The 17,269-nt window shown below is 42.1% G+C and overlaps 1 protein-coding gene across 1 annotated transcript; it reads left to right on the forward strand.

The window, feature by feature from the left end:
- The first annotated feature begins 8,895 nt into the window (after positions 1-8,895).
- On the forward strand, positions 8,896-15,148 carry LOC108670134. The gene is made up of 6 exons (XM_047884765.1): positions 8,896-8,947; positions 9,181-9,306; positions 9,970-10,023; positions 10,641-10,909; positions 14,377-14,581; positions 15,145-15,148. The coding sequence occupies exons 4-6, from the start codon at positions 10,732-10,734 to the stop codon at positions 15,146-15,148; spliced, it is 387 nt and encodes a 128-aa protein (XP_047740721.1). The 5' UTR covers positions 8,896-8,947; positions 9,181-9,306; positions 9,970-10,023; positions 10,641-10,731.
- Positions 15,149-17,269: the final 2,121 nt, after the last annotated feature.

Raw genomic sequence — 17,269 nt, forward strand, 5'->3', positions numbered from 1 at the left:
CCTTCATCCTCCCATTACGGCTTAGACTGCTCATTCGAGTGAAGCGGCAGCAGCACTCGAGTGAAGCAGCAGCAGCACTCGCGTGAAGCAGCAGCAGCACTCGCGTGAAGCGGCAGCAGCACTCCAGTGAAGCAGCAGCAGCACTCGCGTGAAGCAGCAGCAGCTATCAAGTGAAGCAGCAGCAGCGCTCGCGTGAAGCAGCAGCAGCACTCGAGTGAAGCAGCAGCAGCACTCGAGTGAAGCAGCAGCAGCATTCTAGTGAAGCAGCAGCAGCATTCTAGTGAAGCAGCAGCAGCACTCTAGTGAAGCAGCAGCAACACTCGAGTGAAGCAGCAGCAGCACTCGTGTGAAGCAGCAGCAGCACTCGAGTGAAGCAGCAGCAGCATTCTAGTGAAGCAGCAGCAGCACTCTAGTGAAGCAGCAGCAGCACTCGCGTGAAGCAGCAGCAGCACTCGCGTGAAGCAGCAGCAGCACTCGCGTGAAGCAGCAGCAGCACTCGCGTGAAGCAGCAGCAGCACTCTAGTGAAGCAAGTGAAGCAGCAGCAGCACTCGCGTGAAGCAGCAGCAGCACTCGCGTGAAGCAGCAGCAGCACTCGCGTGAAGCAGCGGCAGCACTCGAGTGAAGCAGCAGCAGCACTCGCGTGAAGCAGCAGCAGCACTCGCGTGAAGCAGCAGCAGCACTCGCGTGAAGCAGCAGCAGCACTCGAGTGAAGCAGCAGCAGCACTCGCGTGAAGCAGCAGCAGCACTCGCGTGAAGCCGCCAGAGCCGCTAGTCAATAAGTCTCAATCATGTCGCATTTAGTGCGTTCTGACGAATAACGAAGCTAGGCAATTATATTATTTATTAGATAGACATCACGGTTACTGACGCCTATGCGTAAAATACGAAGTTAGTTGCCAGTAAGTAAACATATAGGAGCTGTTCTACATCGCCAGTCGTGTGCCGCCAATATGGCGGTGTTTGGCAACCGAGCTTCGCATGGCAGCTATTGCACCATGTTTCAGTGGCAACGCTGGGAGAGACAAGTGTTCAAATTGTTGACATTATTGAATGATTGCTGGTTAACAGGAAGCTCTTCTTCAGACGTGCTACTACTTTTATTAAATCTTTTTCCTACTTATTGTTACCCACGCTTCTCTTTATCACACCAATACTACAGTCTTGCTAAGTTGATAGGGAAAGATAAAGCACCATATCAATCTAATTTAACCCTCAACTTGAAATATTCGGAGAATTTAGTTTTATTACTAACATACAATTTGTAGTTAAATTTGAATAAAATCTTAAAATTAAAATATTATATCTAAAATACAACGAATTTGTTTTACATAAATTGTATTGTTCGTAATGACTTGTGATTGATTCCTCAACAGTAAACCCCAGGCAATATTCCGTCACGATAAGAATTGAATTGGAGCATGTATAATAGCCTTAGTATTTCTGAGATAGTCATCACTTATTATGCTTATTTTTATTTATTATAACTTGCATGTCGTGTGTAGTGATTAAAATATGTTAATGTTCACGTCACGTCAAGATATGTTTATGCACGCACATGTTTCTATTTAATACGCTACCTCCAGGGCGATTAGAGATTTTGTCTACAAATGTCATTGTAAAGGTGAGATTTAATGCGACTTATGTACAAGTTACAAATTTTTAACAATATTTATTAAAGAAAGTTCGCCGTTAAGAAGGAAGCGCTCAGTTTAGTAGATCTATTAGCTTATACAGTGTAGAAAATCTGGAAAATTGAGAGCCCTTGTATGGGCCATCCAGACCCAGTTTGCCCGACAAAAATATCCAGTCATAATAGCGGACAGTCTTGTTCTCACTTGTTCTCAGCATGGAAGTTTTTCCGATACGTAAAATCAATGGCGATATAATTTATAATGGAATGCTCCATTGAACTCTCAAACACACCGTTAAAAAGTAAATGCTAAGAAATTAGTAAATATTACGGACAAAGTTTTCACATGGTTAAGATATGGGCGATCAATCTGTCTATAACAACAGCCATGGTCGCCCGAGGCAACAGCGCGCGGATCGATGCACTGACATGCTATCTGCATTCAAAACAAACAGGAAACAACTTCCTTGCCGCCAACAAACCAAGAGACAATTTCGGGTCTTTATGAACATATAGAAGGCATTATTCTTATAGACAATAAGCATGAGAAGTAGTGGATTTATGACAAAACTTCACAAAAGCAGGAGCCACAACACCGCCACACCTTCACGCCCCGCGGCACACTAAAACACTTGTCAGCTGACTGAGCAGAGCTCGCACTGTCCATGAAAGTCAATACAGAACCTCTGCTTTCAGAAAAATTGATGAGTCACATTGTCGAAATAGTGACACACTTTTGCATGTAGCACTGATACCTCCTTTTGCCGGGCAAAACTGGGTCTTGATGGCCCTTGCAAGGGCTCTCAATTATCCAGATTTTATACACTGCCTTTCTACACTGTATACAAGCTAATTGATCTACTTAACTGAGCGCTTCCTACTGATTATACGGCGAACTTTATTTAATAAATAATGTTAAAAATTTTTGAGATATACATAAGCCGCATAAAATCTCACCTTTACAATGACATTTGTAGATAAAATCTCAAATCGTCCTGGAGGCAGCGTATGAAATAGAAACATGTGCGCGAGTAATTTACATGAGACATGTTTAGCTATTATTGCCACTTCATCTCCATTCCTATCTCAGAATTTTGTGAACGTTTTCTCATTCATTCACACCCAAGAAGCTTGAACTTAATGTCGAACTCTGACATCGCTGTCAGAGATCATCACAGCTCTGACATCGCTGTCAGAGATCATCACAGCTCTGACATCGCTGTCAGAGATCAGCACAGCTCTGACATCGCTGTCAGAGATCACCACAGCTCTGACATCGCTGTCGCAGATCACCACAGCTCTGATAAAAGTATTTTTTCGCTTGTCGCGACATTCACAATTGCCAGCTTGATAATCAGCTAAGTATGAATTATTCAGTATTAGATTATGATATTTTTCTGGAACGTTTTTCCTCAAAATCAAGGCATTGATCTAAATAAAATTTAGTTGTAATTTGCTCATCATATTTGTACACATATCATTACAGAATTGAATTCAAATTTCAAATACATTGGATTATCACCTACCCTCCAGACATATAATGATCACCTACCCTCCAGACATATAATAATCACCTATCCTCCGGACATATAGTAATCACCTATCCTCCGGACATATAGTAATCACCTATCCTCCAGATATATATGAAGGGATGATGTGTTCACTTGGGAAGTCTGATCAACTGCGTAAAATGGAAATTATAATAAATATTGATTTATTTATTGAAATTATTTGCTTGATAATAACTTACAATTAATTTAATTGAATGACTTATTTTTTATTCAATTTTAATTTCCTGGATATAACGTGGAGTAGACGAAAACAGTGACTAATAATCGAATATGCCTTGAGATTGAAATTCTTTTATTAGAAGGAACATGTGACTTCATTTTGCCGTAACGGTTTTATTTTCTTCTGTTTAATTTACGTTACTTAAATTCGATTGGATAAATCTGGCAAACGAATAAATAATTTTTTTAATAAGGCCGAAGAAAACGCAAGGATTAAATTATTAAAATTAATGCTTCATTTTCCTCTGTCCTTTATTTTAGGTTACTAGTTTATCATTGCGAATTCGATATTCTAAATTACGTGATTTATGCTTCATGAGGATAACTGCTACAGGTTGGTACAGGTTATCAGTTGGAATCCTGTTCGCAAACGTTCGGCAACCGCGTTCGCAAACAATGCTCGGCGAGCGAAAAAGGACATTTGTGCGGAAGTTCTGACTTCTAGTGCACTCAGTGATAATAACTTCTGTAGATTAAAAACAATGCCCAGATGAAAATTATTACTACTTGTGTATAACTTTTAACGTTGTCTATTAAGTGAATAAAGCTCCTACTTAAGAGGAACCATTAACCTTTTGCAAATAGCGACAGCAAAGAGACGCAGATGCTCTCAATGACCTTCATAGATAACGCGAGCTGAGTGCTGACGAATGTTTCAGTGCACCGCGTGGTGTGACAGAGGCAAGTTGTATGTGTGTGTCTAATGGTGATGTTGCCTGTGTCTTTTCTTCTGTGGAAAAGCAGTTGTTCCTTTATCACTGCCTCCCGTGTCTATTTTGTTTACCGATAATTTGCAAAAAATCAAGTTTTAAGGAAGTTTATCAAGTTTATTTTTTTGCAAAAAATCAAGGTGGAAGGAAGTCAAGTTGTGTTTTACAGATTGCATGATAAGGGCAGTGAGATGCGCTGCATTGGCTGCTGTTGTTCACAACATATTTACCGCTGCTATCCTAACGTTATAACGACAGTATTGCTATTATTCACAAAATAAACGCGTTTGTGTCACTGATTTTATTTTTTACATTGTGCTTGGGAGGTGCGTGACAATGGAGCATAGCCACCAATTGCTCAAATTCATTGCCATTGATCGTATTGAGATAACATAAGTAATAATTTGAAATCATCAATAATTATTGAAGACAAGAGGACTGACGCACTGAATTGAGATTCAAAATTTTATTCTATTCAATTAAATTCTATCACCATAAATATATATATTACATGAAGTAAACATCGCATCATTACACGTCACTTGCAAGTAAGCATAATTAAAAAAATATAAAATAACCATGCTAAAGCGTGTGCGTTTTTTGTGTGTAGCAACTAAGCCTGTCGGGGAAACAAACAATAACTCATTTGTTAGGAAGCGGCTACCAGCCAGCTCAAGGCCTCGTGATTAATGTGACGCATGGTTCATTTGCTTGTGCATTGAGCTCATTATCACGACCCTGCGGGTATTCAAGAAACGAATACGTTTTTTGAGAGATGTTTGTGTTTAGTAGCCTCTATAAATAAATTTATTAAATATATATATATATACATTTAAAATGTGAATATATGTAATATATTATATTGATAATAAGGTGAATATAAAGAAGAGATATTTGAGCACGAATCCTACCCATCGTCATATTTCAATTCTTATAGTGACAGGATATTGTGGCTATCACATTTTATTAATGAAACCTAAGGAATCCCAGAAATAATACATAAATTTTTATAATAGGTTTATATATAATTAATTAATTCATTTAAAACTTAGGAATTTAAGATCACATTTTATTATACAAGATTGGAGCGTATATGAGGCCTGATGCTCTATAACTATAATTAACATGAGGTTAGTGTGGACTTGATAAACAGTGATCCTTCCACATAAGAACTTAGTCTGTTCCGTGACTGGGTTCGTATGAGGAAATGTTCGCGTATGTGGAAAGAATATTTCCATTAATAATTAATGTATAAGCAAAAAATGCTTGCCGCACATTCCCAGGAGTCGCCTTTATTGCCCCCTATTATTATGTTTGAATCACCATAATATCAGAAACAAATAACACACATAAAACCATATTAACAATAAATAAAATATTATATAACATAAAAAATGTATTATTATTTGTTATTAAAACAAGTTGGCAAGTCTAGGCGTATCACTGTTTGCGTATCTAGGCACTTAACATTGCCGGTATCACTGCAGTGATATTCATGCAGTGTTAGGGAACATTCACATTGAAGCTTTTAAATCAAAGGAGAACATAACTATTTAGGACAACGTAAACTATAAATTTCGATTGTTCAGGAGAAGCAAATAACTGGAAGGTGTTCCAAAAAAAGTATAAGCAGAAAAAATATGTTGTGAAATAAGGAAGAGTTGACAATCCAAGATTTATTCGAACATATGTTCAGTTATCTGAAATGCGAGTAACTGACATTAAATACTGATTAACATAACACAAGTATAACTAGCAACAGAAACAACGATATAGCGGAATGAAAGTCAGCAGTGTTCGTGGCAGAGAACATACATTACGAAACGACAGTGGTTAGAACGTTTCATCTCAACCCGTACATTGAGACAGCTGGTGTTGAAGCTTGCTATTGATTTTCCTGCTCCCATCGCTTATTACATGTATTGGGATACCAACATCGCAACATGCTCCTCATGACTCACTGTTGTCCAGTTTCACGCGTTCTCATTGTCGTCCCGTTTAATGCGTATATATACAATTTTTTAGGAAATCTGTGTACCGATTGTTAGAATACGCCCCTTTTACAGCAACAGAATGAGACCAGAAAACGGAAAAACAATTCTTTTCCAGAACAGAGGGTAGACCCTCTCTTTTACTTAACGTTCTCGTCAAATGCTTGTAAACTGGAGAAATGGATCATTGCCGAGTATGGGATGTGACTTGACCGCAACTTACCTAACATTCGCAGGGAGCTTCTACATGATGGCCCTGCGCTGCCCCGATGTCAGCGAGCTGGCGGAGCGAGCAGCCGAGGTCACCTTGAAAGAGACTGACGTATGGGAAGTTCGCACTGGTAATTACTATTAAAAATTAAGTGATAATTAGCATACCCAAAAATGTGTAAAATATTTAACTGATGTGTGCGAACCCAATTACCGAAACATTGAACGGCAATTGGGTTGTGAATGACCAAGTGGGCTGTTCATGGGTAGAGAACGTAATATTTCAGGTGGTTATCGCCCGGGTTTGATTAAAGTAGTTTTGATAAAATGATTATTGTCCTAACTCTTTCTCCAGCTCGAGATGTTGTGGCAGTCGCTCTGACGTTGCAACACAAACAACCACGACTCATCGACATCGAGTTGTTACCGGAGGTGCTGCGGGCCGAGGGCTCCAGCTGGGAAACGGTGGCAAAGAATCACTGTGGACAGCTGATGTTGAAGCTCAGACCGAACAAATACGGGCTTTGTGACGACCTACTTGGGTGCCTGCATGGCTCCAGGTCTGTAACAATCCATCGAGGTGTATTGTTTCTACAGATCTACTACTGTATATAGTTACATTGAACCTAGTCACTTTAAAGTATAAGAGTGATTACCCCATAGAGAGGGTACTAAGGGTATGAATGACACATCGAGGTGTATTTTTGCCAACACCTCAATGAACGGGCAGTGGTCAACTTACTCCACTGGTGAACCAGTTGTCAACTTATTCCACTGGTGTGTCAGTTGTCAACTTGCCTCACTGGTGTGTCAATTGTTAACTTACTCCACTGCTGAGTCAGTTGTCAACTTACTCCCCTGATGTTTCAGTTGTCAACTTACTTGTTGTTGTTAATTGCCCGAAACCGCTGCTCGGCGGCGCCCACGAAGAGGCGGCGGCTCCGGGGGGAGGAGGGGGGAGCGGAGGTTCCGCTCCAAGAATGTCGGCGAAGGATGGGAGCGAGGAGAGGAAAGCCGCAGTCGGTCCAGGGTTAGACCAGAGGTCCAGTAGGGTCAGCGAGGTGGGATGCGAAGGGCAGCTGAAGAGGTGATGGGTGGTTTGGTCTACAGAGCCGCACTCAGGGCAGAGTGGGCTGTTGGCTGCGCCGATGCGAGCAAGGTACGAATTGAGCCGCGATGAGTAGCCAGAGCGGAGCTGGGAAAGGGCGCTTCTGGCCGCCCTGGGCAGGGATAGCTCGCTGGATGAGACAGTGGGGGCAGGGGTCAGCAGCACCTTGTTGGGAGCTGCTGAGGCCAGGTAGGATGAGACAGCGGAGCTGTGCAGGGAGCTGAGGGCAGCGGAGTAGGTGTCGGGGGGGGGGGGAGGGATCCCTCTTCCAGCAGGTGTGAGACCGAGAGGAGGAAGCGGGACTGAAGCGTGTGCTTCATGGGACGGGGCCCTGATGTCTTGATGACAATATGGTAGCTGGGATGGTGTGGTCGAAGGGCACTGGCAAGGTCCTGTGAGCAGAGTAGAGAGAGGTGGTCGGCCACGGGTAAGACCTCTGCTTCGCTGTGCAGGTGGGAAGCGGAGGCCATCAGAAGAAATCCCGTGGCTTTGCGTAGGGCAGAGTTTTGAATAGTTTGCAGCTTGGATATTGCCGAGGGAGAGGCGTTGGGGAACCACACTGGAGCAGCGTAGGTGATAAGAGACTTTATAAGAGCCTTGAAAGTCTCCAAGAGGGTTTCCTTCTGCTGTCCCCAGCTGGTTCCGGCAAGGGATTTGAGGATGTTGAGGCGCGGGCGGGCTCTCTGGTATACAGCAGCGATGTGAGGCGAGAAGGTGAAGTCGGGGTCGAAAGTGACCCCGAGGACCTTCGGGGTACGACAGAGTGGAAGGTCGGACCCCTCCCAGCAGACGTGAGGGTCTGTTTGTGATTGATGGGTGTCAGAGGTGAAGAGGGTAGTGTGGGATTTGGGGATAGAAACCGATAAACCCTTCCGACGAGCCCATGCAGCCACATCGGAGGAGTGGGAGGAGAGGACCGCAGATGCGTCGGCGATCTGCACGACCTTCGCAGCGGCAGTGAAGTCGTCCGCATATGAGGTGATTAGAGGGGCGGACTGGGGGAAGTCTGACACATAGGAGTTAAAAAGGACGGGCGAGATGACGGAGCCTTGTGGAACTCCAGCGAGGACCGGGCGTGGGGAGGAGATGCAGCTGTTGTAGGAGCACCTGGCTGTCCTGCCTCTGATGTAGCAGATCAGCCAGCGGGTGATATTGGCGTGGAGGGGAGTGTGATTAGGAATAGGAATAGGAATAAATTTTACATAAAATTAGTGATTGAGGATTTCGAGGGAGGAGCTCGGAACCGCCTAGCTAGAGCGCTGCGCGAGACCGGCGCGGTATTTAAGGGAGAGCGCGGGCCGACCGCGAGTTAGTCACGGTCGGGTGTTCGAGGCAGTCAGACGTATCGTGGACGCAAGTATCGTGAGCCTCGAGTACCGTTCAGAGAGAACATTTAACACGCCGTGTCCTGCAAACCGCCTCCCCATTTGTGGGTCTGTAACGCCGAGCCCGGCAGCTGTGGGGCCATCGCCCGGGTCATACGAGCCATTGCTCCGTATAACAAGAGGTTAGCGTGCAGTTCACAAGCCTTTAGGTTGAGTATAACAGTAAACTTATGTTCTCACGCTAATTATTCGAGTTTCACATATACTACGAGTAACATATATACGACGAGTCTTGCGTATACTACGAGTGTCACGTATACTACGAGTCTCACTTAAACTACGAGTCTATTCGTCATTGTTGCAGATGTGATGGGAACCTTGTGAAAGCTGTCAATCTCATTTGTTTCCCGTGCAGATTTGGTTCCATAGCGCTGAGGTATTGTGGCTTGGAAGAAAATGAACTGCGACAACTGTTGGAGCAATTGCAAGTCTATGGCATCAGGACCGCCTTTCAGGGACAGACGTGTTACAGTAAAGACACGTGAGTCTAAATTCCACTCCAAATTTCTCCAAAAAACTCGTAAGACACACGTGCAGTAAATTATCGTGTTATGCATTTTACCAGTTTCTCGCGAGCCGTGAGAAAATGGTGACGAGTAAACTCAGAGAATTAAATGATTGTGACTTTGTCCGAATAGCGATGCCTCTTATTCATTGTGTGGATCATTCTGACCCAGTTTTGGTCATTTCGACGTGTGCTTCCTCCTCGCACCGTGTAAGAGAAAGTGTCTATTTGAAAGTCACTTTTTGGAACAATAGGACCCATGCATTTATCGCGAGTGCACACATGGTGAGCCATTAAAATCGAAGCCGCGAGAGCCACGAGAGCTAATGGTCTAAAACACAGCGATATATATACATATATAATTACACTATTTTGATTATTTGATTTAGTCGAATAATAAATCGATACCTAATGCTTACTATATACTGCCCGTTCAATTAATCCACGATTCGCGACCAATATATTATTTCTGTCGTTAAAATCTAGGTTTCATTACATTTGAAGGAATTGAATCATTAAATAATTTCTCGCATCAGTTTAAGATAATAATATATCTCTTTAAAATTTCATTATCTTGAGTAATTTAATAAATTCTTAAGAACAAATTTAAGCAATTTAGCATAAATTGATTCTCTACAGAGGCGGCCACGTGTGGTTTCATGTAGCTGACTCCCAGTTGAATGACATCACCAGGTGAGATACCCAGTTGACTGACTTTACTGGGTGAGGTACTCAGTTGACTGACTTCACCAGTTGAGACGCCCAGTTCCCTGACTTTTCCAGGCCAGGAGCCGACCCTAACAAAATTCGGACACTCTGCAACTGGGGCTGCCTTGGCCGCTGGGAGCAGGTAACTCAGCAGCAAATGTCCGATTAGGCCGCGCTTGAAGGGCGGCTCCTTAGCACCTTGTCAGACTCTCAGCTCTTGTCAGACTCTCAGCTCTTGTCATACTCTCAGCTCTTGTCATACTCATAGACTATTGTCATACTCTTAGGACACTATAAATCCGGAGAAGGGCTTCTAACCACAATCATATTTCGGTTGGTACACCCTGTTCTAGCCAGAATTTTATCCTGCCTCTGCGAAAATTACGTCACCTGGGGAGTGACATACAAACTATATATGAATGTTCTGCGCCAAACAACACCGAGATTCCCGTTGTCAGTTTTTACACGATCATGATATCTTTGGATCGCAAATTTTCCATTGAGTAATAAATTTCTGCTTGAGCTTACGATTTCAAAGAGTATTAATTATATTAGTACCAAACATTGCCTATGTGACCCAGGCTAAAAATATTCTCCTGCAGGACTGCGAGAGCCGTCAGTCAAGTCATCGATGAGCTTCAGTCCAGCAACGACAGTAACGTCAGTGCTCAGTGGCCACAACTACAACACAGGATGCGGGACGCGGGGGCCACAGCGCGGGACTGGCGGGACGCAATGCACTGCTGCCCACCGCGGGCCACAGCCCGAGACTGGCAGGACGCGAAGCAGTGCCGCCCACTGGAAGTGACGGTTGCCAACAAAGCTGCACAATGTAGTCTCAAGGAAGACGGGAAGTTCATGATAAAGAGCGGTGAGTTTCGTTTGCAAATGGGATATACTTCCGTGTATGTCTTCTTTACTTGTGTATCATGTATCAAGGAATAACACATCCATGCGACAACATTTCTTCTCGCTTCGAGTCACCGACATGTGGAACAGCCTCCCTGATAGCATCGTTGACGCTCCGAGTATGAACGTCTTCAAGAACAGACTAGACGAAGCTATGCAGGAGCATATGTTCAGTTTTAAAATGCCTAGCAACTTACGGGCCAGGGGCCGGATAATCAAAACTTCGTAATTTTTCGTACTTACGACGAAAAAGTTACGTAAGTTATGTGTTACAAAACTTACGACAAAAACTTACATACGTAAGTTGCGTGTTACGTAACTTACGTGTTACGTAACTTCCGTACGACAAAAGTTACGTGTTACGTAAGTACACCCTAATTTTGGCATTATCAAAACTTTCATACACAAGTCTTAGCTAAAGGCGTATTATCAAAACCATCTGGCTAACTGACCACTCAGAGGCTTCGGAGTTCCTGTTCCTATAGATCCTCCCGACCAGTGCGCGGTGCGCTTGGACGAAAGCAGGATGTGCGGTGTCAGCGGTATTTGCGGTGCCTGACTAGGGTGTATTGGGAGAAATAAATGAGACGTTATCCGAGTATCAGTGCACTTGTTGTCGTGATCATTAACCGAAATTTCTTGCAATAAGAGAAAATAAATGCATTAATCCCATTCAAAATTAGAAGAATTATTTAGAAGGTTACAAAGAATTTAGAAAATTTCGTGTGTTGGAGTTGCGACTGTCATAAAAAGAAATACATTTATTTGCAGAGAACTAGAAAAATGGATGGCTTGTTAACCTCAATATAATTTTGAATCAAAAAGGCATTAATATATTGTTCAAGAGAGTGATCATAAAACTCTTAGATATGAATATCAACATTTGCTTGTAAATTATAGCACAAAAGGCAATGACATTTTTCCCAAAATCACCGTTTAGCACGATCACATACATATTATGTGTCGGATTACTGACAAAATTCTATCACAATTCACCGTGTTTCTACTTGCTAGTAAATCAATAGTTTCCTATTGCTACAGCAGACACTCTAAACTTGTAAGGAACTCCACTTACGACATCTCCGAGCAGGCGTACAGTTACGTTTCGTATCTTCCCGCGCAAATGTTTTGATAATACCACCTCTAGAGTTACGTCATCAAGTCAGCACTTACGCCACTCGTAAGTTGATTTTGCGTACATACGAAGTTTTGATTATACGGCCCCAGGCAAAAAGTCCAGCAGCTATCTCAATCAATCGTCAGTTAAGGAAAGATCGGGTTACAAAGGCCGGATTCTTTGTTAATCAAGTCACGAAAAGTACATGGATCGGCAACAGGCCATGTGCCTATTTCTTCAGAGCCGAATTCTCTATTCTATTCTAATACGCGATACCCCTCATTACTTATTTATTCTGTCTCCTCTTACCAAATGTTTCAATCCTTGTACAAGTTCTACTTACATTTCCCCTGTGTGTAGTCGTTGCTTATAAGTTTCGTTATCATTTTCTTTGTTGTGCCAAGTGTTTCATCACCCTTTTAACTTTCATTTTTTATTGTTATCTCGCACTTTTTACAGGGGATGATTCATGAACAAACTCTTATACGTCGATTGATCATCGTTCTGTTTCGTCAAAATATCTTTATTTCGTATGTCTGCATAGCATACAACTTTATTGTGTTGGAGATAATAATTAATTTTTAGTGTAGTGACTTTCTGTTTAGAAAATCTTATCTATCTTTCTTATAATCGTATACGGTGTCGTATGGGGTAAGAAGAGGAAGATAACGTTCCCGTTCGTTCGCATTGTAAGTGTAGGTTTGGTCGGTTAACGAAGTACCGGCTCTTTTTTCTTTTATCGAGATAACGTCTGATAGCATCACTGCATGTGCTGTTCCGTACTCAACCCTTCTTCTTATTCATATCCAAGGCAAATAAATGCTTAAATAACTTTATGAATGTCTCCAGTACTCAACCCTCCTCTATACTTCCTAACTGAAGTTAAAGAAAGATAATTTATCAAAAAGTTAAAGTTACAAGGAAAATAGTGGATGAAACACCGCTATTTTACCCAGCAGGCATTCGGTGGTTGAATCAACTACCTATTGCGACATTGAGATCGGGTGAAAAGAGGTTTAGAATGAAAATTTAAGCAACATCTTTCATGGAACGTCTTACTGACGTTACAATGCAACGTTGAATCAATGTTGCTACTAGGACGTTGCTGCAACGTTGAGTTCTCTGGTTGAATTGGCTATTATACGACGTCGAGACCGCGGTGAAAAGAGGTTCAGAATGAAAATTGAAGCAACGTCTCTCACGAAACGTCGTACTGACATCACAATGCAACGTTGAATCAACGTTGCTACTACGACATTGCTGCAACGTCAAATTCTCTGGTTGAATCAACGTTGAAAACCCGACCTGTTTTTCGTCCATAGCAGGATTCGAACCCGATATCGCTGGAGATCGCGCAACGCCTTAGCAACCTTGACCACGGCAGCTCGCGTGCATGAGCAATAGGAATAAGATAAGGAATTGTTCGACTACTCGAAAATTGAAATGCATTCTGTGGTCATTGCTCGTACACTTATTTATATGTATTTCATTCAATGTTGTTGTGATAACATTAGTTCTATGCTGGTAAATGGCTAAACATTCAACGTACCGATATCGATCATTTTTCAACGTTGAAATAAGGTTGTTTTCCTTTTATTCTAGTTTTGGACAGATTTCGACGTTGATCGGGCGTTCAATTTTGGTTGTTCAGCATTTCAACCTGAAGTCAACATTGATTCAACGTTTAAAAATTAGTAAACATTCAACGTACCAATATCTACGTTATTTCAGCGTTGAAATAAGGTTTTTTACATTCGTTCTAGTTTTGGTCAGATTTCGACGTTGGTTGGACGTTTAATTTGAGTTGTTCAGCAATTCAACATGAAATCAACATTGATTCAAGGTTTAAAAATTAGTACAAATTCGACGTACCAATATCGACGTTATTTCAACGTTGGAATAAGGTTGTTTTACGTCCCTTCTAGTGTTGGTCAGATTTTGACTTTGATATGACGTTTCATTTTTGTTGTTCAACATTTCAACCTGAAATCAACCAAGAAACAACGTTGTTTCAACGTCAGATGCCTGCTGGGTAGCGTTCATGAAAGATTCATGAGCTCGCAATTATATTTTATCTTCGCATTTTCAGCTAAAAAACGATTGTTGAACTGGGTGGGCTTGTGGACAAACGGTGAGCTTGTTCGTGAGGCTGAGTTATTTTATCTCGTCTTTTAGTCAATAAAGTGAATAGTGAGTGAAAATTTTTGTCATGTTCATTGGTCAAAAGCGAAGATGTTACATAAGTTGTTTAGTCAGCTTATTATTCAAAACTCAATTAAACCTGTAAAAAAAATTTCGACCAACATTTGCAGAGTGTGACCTCGATGACGTGGCAATGATGCTCCCCCACGCCCCATGCACCACCCTGGCGGTGGAGGCGTCCCCCCAGGTCCTGAGGACGGCAGGGTGGCATAAGATTGTTCAACTCCACAGAGGAGACTTGCGCCTCAATCTGATGGACTGGGAAACTGGATTCCAACCTTGCGATGATGTTCTTGAGTCTCTGCTCGACCCCAGGTATCGTAAAGCCGTTCTTATTTATGCCCGTTGTTACACAGAGGGCAACATTTCAGTTCATTATCATTTCGCTTTCAGTTATCTGGAATTAGACATAGAACTAAATTATATTTAAGGCACGGTTACACTTCTCAAGTCTGAACAACATGTAATGATAATATAATTGTCCATTGCGGTGAAGTTATTATGCACTCTTTGGAATCGTTTTTATCCTGATTTATTCTTGTGCTGAATTTGCAAAACCAAAAGATTTTACTATCAAACAATTTTTAAAGATTCTCCCAGAATATTGTAATTAAACAGAATTGGACTGTAGAACAGAATTGGACTGTAAATTTTGAAATATTAAACTTGATTATTGATTTTTGCTCGCGAGTAAGTAATTGATTTATACGGGTAAGTATTGATTTAATTTTAATGTCTAATTCATTGATCCTTAAGCGGTCGATTGCACAAATAGAATGTGATCTCCCAGACCTGAGGTAACCGGGAAATTCCATCGCACCTGAGAGTGTTTTTTGTGAATGAAGTAATCAACTTAATGTACACTGTACATATGGCAGGTGAGATAAATGATTACTCTGTGCCCTGGAATTTACGAGTCGGTTTGCTGCTGGAATTCAACTCGTTCTCCATGAATTCCTGGTGGACGATTGCGAAATAAAATTTGCGTGGATAAATGTAAAAATGCATCGTTCATGAAACAATTGAGCGGAACCGACTTAGCCATGAATCACTGAAAGCGTCTTTACAGAGTGAATGGAAGTCTGCTAGGGCCGGCGCCCAAATAAAAATTAAGAGTGGAGCACCTATGTGTTTAAGATGACTATAGGCGGACGCCACAGATGGAGCAGCTATGATTTATACAGTGAATTAAGGGTGGCGTGCACCACCTTTACCACACCTATAACCTGTCTATGGCCCCCCTACCTGATAAGCTGTTCTTCCGCAAATAACTACCCATTGGCACCAGTGGCACATTGACGAGCCACCGATGGCCACTTTTTAGAATGAAATCTTAAAAATTTTTTAACTTAGTTTCTAATCCGATGCTTATGTATTTACTGACATAGTTCCACACAATCAGCATTGTAAGGGCAGCGTACATAGATGTACCACGATAGTACAAGTAACAATATCAGACATGTAGCGGGAACAAATTTTCAGAATACCATACACATACCTCGTGAGAAATCGAGCTGATGAAACTCCCTGCCTGCAGGATTCGAACTCCGGTCTCCCCCACGCGAAGCAGAGCCTCTACCGTTGAGCTATAGGAGAGGACTAGGCACTAGAGTAATTTTAAAATATTTGACTGAAGTATTGCAAGTATTAATTTCATCGAATGACAAGAAGTTAGTGCTACCACCGTGAAGATTAGATATGTCCTAACTCTTTCTCCAGCTCGAGATGTCGTAGCAGTCGCTCTGACGTTGCAACACAAACAACCACGACTCATCGACATCGAGTTGTTACCGGAGGTGCTGCGGGCCGAGGGCTCCAGCTGGGAAACGGTGGCAAGGAATCACCGTGGACAGCTGATGTTGAAGCTCACACCGAACAAATACGGGCTTTGCGACGATCTACTTGGGTGCCTGCATGGCTCCAGGTCTGTAACAATCCATCGAGGTGTATTATTTCTAAAGATCTACTACTATATATAGTTACATTGAACCTAGTCACTTTAAAGGATAAGAGTGATTAAAACAGGAGGCAATATGCATAGAGGGTACGAAGGGTATGAATGACACATCGAGGTGTATTTTTGCCAACACCTAAATCAGTGGTTCCCAAAGTGGGCGATATCGCCCCCTAGGGGCGGTGGAAAAAATTTGGGGGGCGGTAAGGAAGAGGAGAGCGGTAGGGGGGCGATAGGGGGGCGATAGTCCGAAATCGAAGTCATAAATTCGAACGTTTGTTTGACGATTTGTACACAACACGTGCAGCACATGACTCCCAGCGATGGTATTTTCACCCAGATCTGTTTGACAAATTAACGGCCGGACTCGCGGCCGGTCTCACGGCCAATTTCCAAATTCAATGATCAAGGAATATCTTTCAAACTAATGAACTTAACTCGATGAAACTTGGTGCACGTATTCATTAGGACCTAACGATTATGTTTTGCTCGTGAAAATTGTTTGAATTTTGCCATAGTTATATGGCAATACCGCCAATACGGGCCGAGATTCACAGTGATCAAGTAATTTCTTCCAAATTAATGAACAGATTTGAACGAAATTTTGAATTTACAGTCCTAACTACCGAACGGTAATGTATAACTCGTGAAAATTTTTTCGATTGTGCCTTCGTTCGCGAGTTTTTTTTCATTTCACCTTCATTCGTGATTAAAACAGCAATACGTGCTTAAATTCGCAGTAATCAAGAAAATTTTTCCAAACTACTGAACAGATTTGAGTGAAACTTGGTATTTAAATACCGAACCTCAGCAACGGTCATGTTCACAGTTTTTCGCTTTGCCTTCATTTTCGAGTTTTGCGGCTATACGTATAAGGCTCTTGGCTAAACCGTCCGGTAGAAAAGCCGGCCGTTCCTCCTAAATCTGTATAATTCGCGAACGAAAGCAAAATGGATAAATTGTCACGAGCTAAACATCACCGTTGAGAGGTTAGGTAGTTATATACAAATTTCGTTGAAATCTGTTCTGTAGTTAAGAAGAAATTTCTT

Source organism: Hyalella azteca, unplaced genomic scaffold (assembly GCF_000764305.2).
Source record: "Hyalella azteca isolate HAZT.00-mixed unplaced genomic scaffold, Hazt_2.0.2 contig16131, whole genome shotgun sequence".
Lineage (NCBI taxonomy): Eukaryota > Metazoa > Arthropoda > Malacostraca > Amphipoda > Hyalellidae > Hyalella > Hyalella azteca.